The sequence below is a fragment of the Tamandua tetradactyla genome, chromosome 14, assembly GCF_023851605.1.
Source record: "Tamandua tetradactyla isolate mTamTet1 chromosome 14, mTamTet1.pri, whole genome shotgun sequence".
In the NCBI taxonomy this organism is placed as follows: domain Eukaryota; kingdom Metazoa; phylum Chordata; class Mammalia; order Pilosa; family Myrmecophagidae; genus Tamandua; species Tamandua tetradactyla.
The window spans coordinates 55,595,249-55,608,554 of NC_135340.1; the positions used below are offsets into that span (position 1 = coordinate 55,595,249).

General features: G+C 47.6%; 1 protein-coding gene across 1 annotated transcript in view; it reads right to left on the minus strand.

Annotated features, from left to right (window-relative positions):
- The window catches only part of EHD4 (EH domain containing 4), a 92,438-nt gene that overhangs the window by 5,445 nt on the left and 73,687 nt on the right, over positions 1–13,306 (minus strand). The window contains exon 5 of the mRNA XM_077127549.1: positions 5,946–6,110. Within this exon, the coding sequence (XP_076983664.1) occupies positions 5,946–6,110 (165 nt within the window). The remainder of the gene's footprint in view (positions 1–5,945; positions 6,111–13,306) is intronic.

The window sequence follows — 13,306 nt, forward strand, 5'->3', positions numbered from 1 at the left end:
CTCCACCTACCCACTCCTTCCTTCCTCCCTCCCTCCCTCTCTTTTACCCACCCATCCCTCCATCCAACACTGACAGGCCATCTGCTGCGTGCCAGACCTTGTTCTGGAAACTGGGGACAGGGATATGAGAAGCCACTCTTCCTGCCCTCAAGCAGCCTAGGTTGTAATGGAGGAAGGATTCTCCAGTTTTTCAATCCCTGCCTACTTTCAAAGAGGACTTGACTTAGCTCACAGTGAAAAAGAGGATAACATGAAATACAAGAAAGTCATTAGATGAGGAAAAGCTAAGTAATTAAAAAGGAGAGGAAGGGAAGTATTACTTCAGATGACTGAGGCTGAGGAAAGCTACTACCCAAGAGCACAGATGAGCGCTGAGCTCCCGGCTGCCCGGGCTGGGGTCCCTAGGGGCTCGCACAGCCCTCCCTGTGTGAGGGGAGGGGGCATCCCGTCATTCTGAGAAGTCACTCGCCCTGGCCCTGCACTGGGAGAGCTGCTCAGGGCCCTCCGTGCGGGCCTCAAGGACCTGGTGAGCACTGTCTGCATCAGCAGATTCCCCAAACAAAGGCAGGAGGGTTCTGGATATGCAGTTTGAACATGGACTCTCCTATGGAGTTCTGCTGTAAGGACAGTTCTCGAGAAGCTGGAGAGGGTCCGTCCCGTGTGCAGCATCATGGAGTGTTGTCTGATGCAGCGATGAGGCAGGGAGGCTCTCAAGGAAAAGGGGCTAATGCACTCATCAGACCTGCTTGTTTCGGACAGACATAATATGACTAGCAGTTAGGAAAATTTAAAACTTCATTTTCATAAATATCATACTTTTATTGTAAAAGATTAAGGAGAAAATAGGTACACAAAAAGAAAAAATTTTAAACCACCCATAATCCCATCATCCAGCAGGAACTCCTGCTAACATTTTTGGATAGACATTTCCATCCTTTTAAATAAATACACACATACATACTTTAACTGAAATAAGACTACACTGTTCAGAAACCTGGGTTTCTAAAATATATCACCTCTTTTCATGAGATTAATTTTTCTATAACTTTATTCTTGTCATAACATAATATTAAACTGTTTGACTGGGTTTTATTCATTTTCCCTGTTCCCTGAGGTTGGAAATTTAGGTTGTTTCCAATGGAGAATCAAAACCGTGGTCTTCAGAGTATACTGGCAGGGCAAAAATTCTACGTTGCTATTCGGAAGTGGAGCCATGAGTGCTAGATGAGAAAGGGTTTGGAGCTGAAAGCTGAACAGCCTGACAGATGCCTAGAGAGGGGCTTCCAAAACTCGTCTCGAAGAGCCAGCTCTGGGCTGCTGCACTACACCATGCTCAGCTTTGAGCCGCAGGTGGTGCAGACCTGGTTTCTAAATGCATCCCTGTTCTGTGCCTTCCGTCCACACTAACAGATCAGTCACCAGCAACTGTCACCCCGGCATCAGCATCAAACAACGCTTTGGACTCCTCCTGCCAATGTCTTGGTCAGCCAAGCAGACTGAAAAGAGCAAGCCAAGCAAAGAGGAGAGAAAGGGATCCTACACAAAAATCCCTGTGCTTCCGTGGTAAACAAGTCTGGGTTTCCCCGCGTGCATGAACACCTACCCTCCTCCCCCATGGACGGGCCAAAGCTCTAACACACAGAGCCCCAGTGTTTGGCCAAGTGGACAAGTGACAGCGATGTCCACCCAAACTTTCCACCTACAGGGACATGGATTCCGAAAGCAAACTTCTGGTAAACTGGCAAGGGGGAGTGGCCATGTATTTGCAGAGGTGGACATGAGGCAGCAGCAGCCATTCCTGCCCCAGGGGGCACACAGGAAATGGAGCCCATGCTCTCAGCCTTGCCGCACCCCTCACAGGCCTGACCAGGAAGCGTGGGTAGCAGCTAAACCCTGGCCATCCCTGCCCTCAACCAGGGTGGGTCCAAAGCAGGAATCTCTTTCTTGGAATGAGTGCACACTGGGAAACTTAAAGACTTACCCATCAACAATTTTATCTACCAACAATTTTATCCAGCAAAACTATAATGTCTAGTGCTGGGGGTTGAATCACGTCCCCCACAAAAGGCATGTTCAGGTCCCAACCCCTGGTCCTGTGGTTCTGAATCTATGTATAAACAGGACCTTTGAATATGCTATTAGTTAAGGTGTTATACTGACAGGGGCCTTAATCAAGTATGCACGAAGTCCTTATAAGTAAAGGAAATTGGACATGAAGAAGAAAAGTCACAGGAGCAGCCAGAAGATAGAATTAAATGAAATCTGGAAGAGAAAGGAGAAGACGCCACCAGGTATACTGTCATATGATGGAAAAGCCAAGGAACACCAAAAATTGCCAGCTAGCAAGAAGATATTGACCCAGGGAGATACTAAGCCTCTGAAACCTTGAACCATTAAATTCCTTTTGTTGAGCCAACTCATTGTATGTTATATTTTAGCAGATGGTAGATTAATATACCCTATATCCTGGAATTGCTCCCTCTCAAGAGGCAAAGGCCCCAGCCCAGTGGCCAGCTGGTCTCTCTGTTGCCCACTCACTCTCAATATTCACCAGAAGCAGTTTTCAAATTAACCAAGACTCCTCAAGAAATGCGGATGGCTCTGCTGCCCTCTGATGTTGAAATGCTGCAGACTCAGCAGCTGCGGGACCAAATTCTCCTTTGAGTAGGAGAACAACTAGTCAGAAGTACGGGCTGTGTTTGTAGTGCTCTCCTCATGCTGCAGATACGTGTGATGAAAGGGGCTCCCTCCCAAAGGGTAGAGGGTAGACCAGGTTACAGGGCCTCTCCCAACACCGGGCAAAAGCCTTCAAAACACATGTTCAACTCATGGCTACGCCTTCCTCCCTGGCTTTACCCCAGAGTCACCACCAACTAGTTTGGGAAAGGAGGCATATGGCCGTTACTGGTGAGCTCTCTGCATGACCAAAGTATGCCAAGGCCATGACAGAGTCACCTCTAAGCTCATGCCCCTTGCCACTGCCCAGACAGTCAACAGGAGGTTGAACACCTGTATTGCAGAGGATGACAGACTCACAACAGACACAGGGATGAGAGAGGCCTGAACTGAGAACCACACACAACCCATCTAGAGCTTTCCAGGTGACAGCAAACTAGCCTGCTGTGGTAGGGGACAGTGAGCCAGGCCTATCTCGTTCCCTGGGGACTCTCTGGAGGGACTGGGGTGGTGTGGTGAGGGCCAGGCTGGCCTCTCAAGACAAATTCTGGACAGAAGGGACCTTCTTCCAACGTCCAGAGTTTGCTACAAGCCCTGTGGAACTTAGGGCTGGGTCAGGGCCTGAGAAACTCACTACCCTAGACCCTGCTATGATATGAACATACAGCAACCTGTTCATTCATTCAACACATTTATTAAGCACCTGCTGTGTCCCAGATACTGAGGATATGGAAGTAAACAGGACAGTAAATAGCAGCATCCATTGTTAATTCATTGCACACTGTACAACGCTCAAGCTGCAACAAGGAGCGTGTGTTCCAACAGCAGCTTTGCTGTCAAAAGCTTCACTGCCAGCGAAAGTTGCAGTGGCTAAGACTGTAAGTGGCACGCAAGCTCCTCAAGAGCAAAGAAATTTACTTTTGCCCATTTTGCTCATTGATTAATTCCAGGGGTCCACAGTGCCTGGTCATAGCCGGCCTAATCAATAGTTCTCGACTGAATGAATAAATGGACACCAGTAAGAGGGGTGCCTGTAAGATGGGACTCCTCACACCCAGGCCAAGACGCGTAGGTGTTCGCTGAGGGTGCCCAGGGACCTGCATGGGTCTGACTCGCGGGAGGCTCTCAGCGGAGGTTTGGGCCCTTCCTGTCTCCTCCAGTTAAATAGGCCTTGGCCACTCCTGAGAGCTGAGGTGAAAGGGCACTATGGCTTCTTCTCTTACCCCAGGGGCTGCCCCTCTGACCCAGCTCTGCGAGGCCACTGTCCTCTGGCCTGGCCAGGCCAAGGTCACCTCTGTCTTGAGCAGCTGCGGCCGCAGAGAGTCGGGGACCGGCAGGGGAGGCTGTGCCTGGAAGGCGAGCAGCAGCCCCTGACAGGCTCGGTGGTGCCTCAGGGCCTTGGGGTCAGTATCTTCTTGTGTGGGGGACACGGGTTACTTCATTAAGTTAATGAGCCGAAAGCATCCCCTCTAGGCCACAGCATGCAGTGTGCATTTCTTTATAACTTGCATTTAAGTCAAGACACTAATTTTCCTTCAAAAATATGAGAAGGATGCAAGGAAACAGTTGTCCTCAAGTTTGGCCATGGGGTACAGGGCATTCCCCAAGGGTGTGAAGGGGGGAGCCTGCTACAGGGCGGCTGCCCTAATGGGGCCCAGCAGCCCTCAGATTAGCCATCCCTGTGGCCAGGAAAAAACCAATTCATCCTGAGTACAGGGGCACCTATTTCATTTCTGGAAGAGAAAAGAACTTCTGTATTTATTCTTTGAGCCAGCTACACCACATGTCCCAGAGCACATACCCTGAGCCCAGGCCTAAGGGACCGTCATGAAAACAGTGAGAACTGCCCCTGTCACCATGGGTGCATACATCTAAACCTAGCATCTACAGTTTACATCTACAATTAACTTAACTCAGGTTCAAAGCCTTCCTTCCCTCCACCCAAAACCCACGAGGCAGGCAGGGAAAGCACAGCCCCAACCTCCTGGCTGCATGTGCTCTCAGGTTTCAAACTGCTCTCCCACTTCAGTGCTGCCATCTCTGGGGCTCAGGGCAGAAGCCGGGAAGCGGGGGTCTCCAGGCCACAGCCAGGATACAGGTGTGCTTTGTTTGGGTGAGGCAGTATTTTTTTAAAAATTTGAGCCAAATTTGAAATCCAGGTGATTTTGCATACACATTCAAATTTCCAATTGTTCTCCTGAACAATCCAGGCCAGTCTTCTCCCAGGGCATGGGCCCATCTGGGCTGGGCAGGGCTTCCCCAATGAAGGGGGAGCGGACATGTAATCTCCAACCTTCTCCCTCCCAGTGGGCCCCACCTCCACCCTGACAAGTTCTTGTTGCATTTGCAAGGATCTGTTTTCCTCCTCGTAGAGCCCTATTTTTCGGAGCCCACATTTTAACTGAATATAGGAAAACAACGGTGACCAGAGAGAGAACATTTTTTTCTCTCTCCGGCCCTGCTCCACACATTCCCCTTATCTGCCGGTGGCTGCAGGCATCTGAGTTTGCGTCACCTGTTTTGCAGAAAGGGCTGTGTGGCACTGGACAGGAAGGCGTCAGTCTGGCTCTGGGAGGAAGCTTAGGATGACACAGTCAGCAACGACATATTCATCTGACACCACTGCAGGGGGCTGGGCACTGAAGCCAGATGGCTGAACCGTTTTAGGCGCAGCTGGGATTGGGCAGACACATCTCCAAGGGCCAAGAAATGAGGCCAAAGGCTGCCAAGACCAACCTCTCTGCAAGCATTGTCAGCAAGCTCAGGATGAAACGTGGCCACGCCCACAGAGCCCACGGCCTCACACTGAGCTCTGCAGTCTGTGACAGCAGTGCTGCCTGAAAACATGACCCTGCCAGGCAGGGCAGAGCTCAAGGCCACTGAGGTGACCTTCAAGGTCACTCCCAGCTCAGATGCTCTTAGTCCTTGGTTCTGGGGTTCCGAAAAACAGCTGTCACCTCGTGGTCAAAACAACCTCCTTGAATAGTCTAAGAGGACTGCTCATCTGATTATTTTAGTGTGAGCTTAATTTACTGTTTGCTAGGTGTTCCCTTTTGTTTAAAAGTTATGGAAGGCAGATAATTTTAATTTTATTCACAGGAGCATATTCCATTGATCCCGATTAGGAAGGTGAATTCATTCCATTCCCCTCCATCCTAGAGCAGGAAACACTGCGGTTCCCCAGCAACCGGCTGGATAACATGGCATCGTCATTCCTCTACAAGGAGGAAAACGTCCCACCCCATGGCACTGCAATGAGTCCCCAGTACCTGCATGGCCTTGACCTCGGGGAAGTCTCCTGCAGAAATCTGGTATTCTCGCTGAAGCTGAATGTAGATTTCTGGTAACCTGCTGATAAGCTCTCTCTTCTTGTTTTCCTTTCCAAACATGCTTGGCATCTCCTTCTTCAGGTAACTGATGATGTAGGCATGCACCTGAAGGGATACATGTCAGGTGAGGATGTGCCGTTTTGATTGAGAAAAGGAATAAACAAGACTGTATTTTATATGCATGATAACATAACAGGCAACCTCACAGAAACATGGTCCTAAGTCTGCCGAAAATCTTCAATGAGGAGTCTCTGCCCCAAACATCTACTGCAGTTCTCAATGAGAACTATTATTTAGCAATCTGAATTCTAACTGAGCACAAATGAAACCCAGCTATGCTACAGGCAGAGATTCTAACTGTTAATGTCAGATAATAACTAGTTGGTTAGAAGCTTCTTTAGAGCTGCTGGTGAGAGAAGGGGTCTGTCAATTGGAAAAGTTAAAACCCCTGCTCTAAAGCACAGCTCTTGTATCTAAAGTCTTCGCTTTAATGCAGAGAGCTGAGAGAGGTGACATAAAAGGACTGAAGGCCGCAGCTGTGCTTCTCTGTGCTCACAGTGGAACCAGTGTCGGCTGAATGACCTGGCAGGGGATGCAATCCTGAGACGTGACTGAGCCCTAAGCAGAAGTGGCAGCAAACAGCCCCACCAAGAAGGGAAGGGTGTGAGGCACAGAAACCAATGACGGATCCCTCAGCACATGAGAAGCGAGGCCCATGGGTGCCGGCTGTACATCAGAACTGTTTCTAGTGCCGCCTCCAACCCTAAGGCAGGTTTGAGATTTTGAGTTACTGAGACTTTTACTGAGGCATCTTTCTGAACCGTGCCACATTTTTGGGGGGCTCTAGGGATGCTCTTTGGGAAAGACGTGGTTGACAGAAGAGATTGCAAAGGAGGAGAATGGACCCAAGAAAGGTCTTTGGGAGCGGCAGTGGGACGGGAGGGGTTCAAAACGATACGCAATCACATGGCTGATAATGTGGCTTTACAGCTGGTGGTACAATGCTGTGCATTTAAGGGTGGGGAAGATGCCCTCTGATCTTCCCTGTCACGCTCCCTCCTCCGCGTTCTTCCTGAATTTTGTTTCTCTGACTTAAGAGGACACCAAACGATCCAATTCAATCCACAATAGCAAAAGAACCACATTTATGATTTAAAAAAGTAAAAGTCTTGTGGTTGTTATATAATGCCAACCTGGATAATTTTTCCCCTTACTTTTTCTTTTTTTAAAATCTCTGATGTAAAGCAAATTATCTTACACATTGTGTTCAGTTGAAATAAAAGTGAATGTTGATACCTGTCCCTTCCCTCCTGGCCCCAATCTATCTCTATACTGTGACTGGTCTCCCCTTCACTTTCCTTCCTGCGTGATACCAGGAAGAAACTGCAGTTTGGTCTGAGGTCCTGGGCTGGGGGCACATCTCTACAATGCCCAGCTCCTCTAGTCTCAGAAGTCCCATCTAGCCCTCAAGATAAAACCATCTATGACAGTGCACATTTTGTTCTAAGACACTGGAAGTTTTTTTTTTTTTTTTATAATTTTTTTTATTAATAAAAAAAAAGAAAAGAAATTAACACAACATTTAGAAATCATTCCATTCTACACATGCATTCAGTAATTCTTAGTATCATCACATAGATGTATGATCATCATTTCTTAGTACATTTGCATCGATTTAGGAAAAGAACTAGCAAAACAGCAGAAAAAGATATAGAATGTTAATATAGAGAAGAGAATTAAAATAATAATACTAATAAAAAATATACATATATATAAAAAAAGGAAGAAGAAAAAAACAAAAACAAAAGATACAAACAAACAAACAAAAAAAAAACTCTATTTCAGGTGCAGCTTCATTCAGTGTTCCAACATAGTTACATTACACTTAGGTATTATTGTGCTGTCCATTTTTGAGTTTTTGTATCTAGTCCTGTTGCACAGTCTGTATCCGTTCAGCTCCAATTACCCATTATCTTACCCTGTTTCTAACTCCTGCTGGTCTCTGTTACCAATGATATATTCCAAGCTGATTCTCGAATGTCGGTTCACATCAGTGGGACCATACAGTATTGTCCTTTAGTTTTGGGCTAGACTCACTCAACATAATGTTCTCTAGGTCCATCCATGTTATTACATGCTTCATAAGTTTAGTCTGTCTTAAAGCTGCATAATATTCCATCGTAGGTATACGCCACAGTTTGTTTAGCCACTCGTCTGTTGATGGACATTTTGGCTGTTTCCATCTCTTTGCAATTGTAGATAATGCTGCTATAAACACTGGTGTGCAAATGTCCGTCTGTGTTTTTGCCCTTAAGTCCTTTGAGTAGATACCTAGCAGTGGTATTGCTGGGTCGTAATCCATTCTGCCAGTCTATATCTTTTGACTGGGAAATTCAGTCCATTAACTTTTAGTGTTATTACTGTTTGGATAATCTTTTCCTCTACCATTTTGGCTTTTGTATTATATATATCATATCTGATTTTCCTTCTTTCTACACTTTACTCCATACCTCTCTCTTCTGTCTTTTCGTATCTGACTCTAGTGCTCCCTTTAGTATTTCTTGCAGAGCTGGTCTCTTGGTCACAAATTCTCTCAGTGACTTTTTGTCTATAAATGTTTTAATTTCTCCTTCATTTTTGAAGGACAATTTTGCTGGATATAGAAGTCTTGGTTGGCAGTTTTTCTCTTTTAGTAATTTAAATATATCATCCCACTGTCTTCTAGCTTCCATGGTTTCTGCTGAGAAATCTACACATAGTCTTATTGGGTTTCCCTTGTATGTGACAGATTGTTTTTCTCTTGCTGCTTTCAAGATCCTCTCTTTCTCTTTGACCTCTGACATTCTAACTAGTAAGTGTCTTGGAGAACGCCTATTTGGGTCTATTCTCTTTGGGGTGCGCTGCACTTCTTGGATCTGTAAATTTAGGTCTTTCATAAGAGTCGGGAAATTTTCAGTGATAATTTCTTCCATTAGTTTTTCTCCTCCTTTTCCCTTCTCTTCTCCTTCTGGGACACCCACAACACGAATATTTGTGTGCTTCATATTGTCATTCAGTTCCCTGATCCCCTGCTCAAGTTTTTCCATTCTTTTCCCTATAGTTTCTGTTTCTTTTTGGAATTCAGATGTTCCATCCTCCAGGTCACTAATTGTAGCTTCTGTCTCTTTAGATCCCACCATTGTAGGTATCCATTGTTTTTTCCATTTTTTCTTCTTTGTCCTTCACTCCCATAAGTTCTGTGATTTGTTTTTTCAGATTTTCTATTTCTTCTTTTTGTTCAGCCCATGTCTTCTTCATGTCCTCCCTCAATTTATTGATTTGGTTTTTGAGAGTTTTTCCATTTCTGTTCGTATATTCAGCATTAGTTGTCTCAGCTCCTGTATCTCATTTGAACTATTGGTTTGTTCCTTTAACTGGGCCATATCTTCAATTTTCTGAGCGTCATCCATTATTTTCTGCTGGAGTCTGGGCATTTGATCAGATTTCCCTGGGTGTGGGACCCGGCTGGTTGAAAGGTTTTTCTGTGAAATCTCTGGGCTCTGTTTTTCTTTTCCTGCCCAGTAGGTGGCGCTCGTGGCGCTCGTCTGTCTGCGGGTCCCACCAGTAAAAGATGCTGTGGCTCCTTTAACTTGCCAATCCGAATCTCGCAGTTGGCCCGGGAAACCGCGTGTGGAGGGGAGGTCCCCGGCCACTGCGGCTTGGGGGAGTGCTGGTCCAAATTGCCCAGCTGGCCCAAGACGCCAAGCGTGGCGGGAGGGCCCCGCTATCCAACGTTCCCAGTCAGACCGGGGAGCCACGTGCGTGGAGAGGACCCCAGTCGCCAGCCGCCCCGGCCGGGAAAACGCACGCCCCTCGGGTATCTCACCGCAGCAGATTCTCCCTGCCCGTTCAGCCGTTCCAGAATGGGGTACGCTGTCTTTTTGGTCTCTGTCGTGGCTCCGGGAGCTGTTTCGTATTGTTTCTGTTTCTTTAGTTGCTGTTCTGGAGGAGGAAATAAGACCCGCGTGTCTTACTAAGCCGCCATCTTCTCCGGAAGTCACACTGGAAGTTTTTAAGTTCACAAAGGATACTATCAGACTTCTGGTAGAAAGACGATGCTGGCAGCAGCAGGGAGTGCAGATGGGGCAGGTAAGGTGTCCTTGGTGCTGCTGCTGTTGCTCGGGAGAAGATGGAATCTAAAGCACAGTGAAAGCCACACGACGTAGAGGAGTGGAGTGAAGTAAGTGTGTGTGAAGAAGGGGACTTGCAGGATTCATGGACAAATGGACTCCAGGAGAAGGTGTGGGTTGTACTGGCTAACCCCAGGTCCTAGGGCACACAGCCAGGTGCACAGGGAAGCCAATAACTAAGAGAGGGAGGACATGAGGAGGGCAAGGATCCAGGGATGGGAGAGAGTACAAGCTTAATTATGGATGTGTAGAATGTGAGGTGTCTGAGGGACACCTAGAAGGAGCTGGCCATGGGTGGCTGGAATGAAAGTCCAATAGGTCCAGACCTCCAGATGACCTAGATGATGGCCTTGAGAGCTAGAGTAGAGGTGGTGGCCAGAGCCACAGGAGCGGATGAGACCATCCAGGGAGTATGAGCAGAGAAGACCCCACTTAAGGGCCAGGTGAGGGCAGAGACACCAGAATGTGACAGGCACGGACTGAGGGATGGATCAGGAAAACGGACATCCCACCTGGCCTTGAAGAATCAGCAGGACGCGTGGGTAAGGGTAGGGATACGAGACTCCAGGTAGAGAGAAGAGCTTGGATCAAGGTGCGGAAGTAGTAAACTGAGGGACATGTTTAAGGCAGCATCGTGTGTCTGCGGCGCAGGTTTAGAAGGTGGGAACGGTGGGTTGTGCAGAGACTTGGTTCAGCAGGTGGGAGGAGCCCATGGAAGACTTTGCTAACCAAAGATCTGGATGATGATTGTTCTGGAAGCCCAGAGAGGCCAGAATGAAGCCAGAGCTCCCTATTTTCCACATGGCCTGGGGATGCTTGGCTGGGGGCAGGGTGGGGACAGGGTGGGGCTGTGCAGAGGCTTTCTCTCAGGACAGTTTTAAAATACATCTTCAAGAACGGCGCCTGTGTGGGAAATGAGGGATACAGGACGGGCCTGGGCAGGAAAAACTTAGTACTGGTGATTAACCAGGAGACTGAAGAGGAAGTTTGGTCACCAGAGATGGGGCTGACGCCTGGGAGCACCAGGAAATGGAACTGGAGGCTGATGGAAATGCCTGATCTACAGGGAATCTATGCCCAGCAAATAACAAGAAAGGAATTCCCATAACCTCCCTGTGGACAGTTCATACCCGGAAGTGTCTACAGGCAGCACTAGAGCCGTTTCTGCACAGGGCCAGCTGCTAGGGACCGGGCTGGACTTTTGGGAGAGAACAGGCAGGTACATGGAGGGGAGCCCCAGAAACACTGATCGCCCTGGTGGGTGGGGAAGGAGAGATCAGCAGCCCGAAGGGGTAGTGGGTCCCCCGGAGGGCTGTGTTTGCACTGTGTCCCACTCTTTCCTAACATTTTCACTCTGCTACTGATTTCCAATTTTAGGACACTAAGAAATGTTCCTTACAAAGTTCTCTTTGTCTATTTTGAACACTATGGAATAATTTAGAAGTCAAGTGAATAACTAAAACAAGAAAGGATGAAAAACAGAGCTGTGATTACAAGAAGAAAATGACTATGCAGCTATGGAAAATCCTATTAAAGAAAACAGACTTACACCGTAATCTTGTGGAAAGAATGGAAATTAAATAAAGGAGGTGAGCAGATACCTTCCACAGCTCAGTGGAGGGCCTGAGTCATAGGCATAGCAAAAAACACTTTGCTAAGATTTAAACACTAAAATAAGTGCATAAATACAAAAGCTGACCTGCTTAGACCAGACAGTATGAACCTCCCCATCTATATAAAGGTCATTTAAACAGAGAAACAAATACAAGCCCACATCATGCTGCCTGGGGCTGTGGCTAAGAGCATTGATCTGGAGATAGGATTCTAACTTTTTCTGTCACTGTAGTGTTTATATACTTATTTTTAAAGTTACTTATTTATAAACTTGTTTATATACTTATCTTTTTTTTACTAATTAAAAAAATTAACTAACAAATTTAGAAATCATTCTATATACTTATTTTTAATGTTATAAAAATTAAAGTAGTTATAAGATTCTTTGAGATAACCAGAGAAACCCAACATTTGAGAATCCTTCATTTAGAATTATGTGCTTTAACTGCATTCCTGAGGACACGATGAGTCAAAGGGGTCAGAGCAACGATTACTTTGCCTTGGAAAGGGCGTGTTTGGCTTCGTTTGGGTGGGGCTGGGGGAGGGCCCTGTGAATTGCCAAAGGACGTGGAGATGCTGGCAGCTTAATCAGGATGCTCCAGCTGCTCACCAGCTGTTCTTACATCATCTCCTTGGCCTTAGTTTCCTGGACCGGGCCTGTGGGCACCTCTCCCCTCTGCGCACAGGCCTGTTCTGCTCTGGAGGTGGCCCCAACGGAACTGCAGGCCTGGGGCAGCTGCCCGGCCCCTGTAGGGCTCCTTCACCACCTACCAGGCCTGGCAACGCTGAGCTGCCGAGTCCCTGCTGAGGGAAGGCTCAGTCCTTGCTCATCAGTTTGGCTGAGTACCCACCCAGCCCCCAGATCCCCAAGGAACGGCACCTTAGCTTGTGAACAGTCTGGTGGCCAGGGGCCTGCTTCACCTGGACTGAACTGCAGCTGATGCACCCCGGCCACAGCTCTCCACCCACGGACTGGCACCTGACCCTCCTCTTAGACCTTGTGGTGTTTACTGGCTGATGACCGATGGGCCGCCCTTGGGCACTAGGCCACCAATGCCCTCACAAACCTTGTGGGCAGATCTCACTCCAAGCCTCAACTCCCTCCTTCCTCCACCTGCCTGCTGTTACCTGAGTCATGACCTTCAGGTGACCGGCTCATGCCACAGGCTGCTCTCAGACTCAACCTCCACTTCTAGGCAATTCCACTGGTCTGCTTTGTGAAGATCTGATGTGCTCCAAGACCAGCCTCCGCCAGCCTTCCTGGGGCACCCAAGCCCAGGGTCTGATTCTACGCATGGATCTGCCTTTAAGAAGCTGACCAAGTTATAAGGCAAATGATTATTCGCAGAATCACGGTGAATTGAATCTGAAAGGGATCCCACAGATCGAATTTAACTCCTGCTTCCAATATAGCTTACTTGAGGTCACACAGCTCATTAGGAGATGCAGAGCTAGCACTAACGTTCAATGACCTCTCTCCTGTCGTTATAGCACTAATTGTTTTCTATAGGTAAAAAT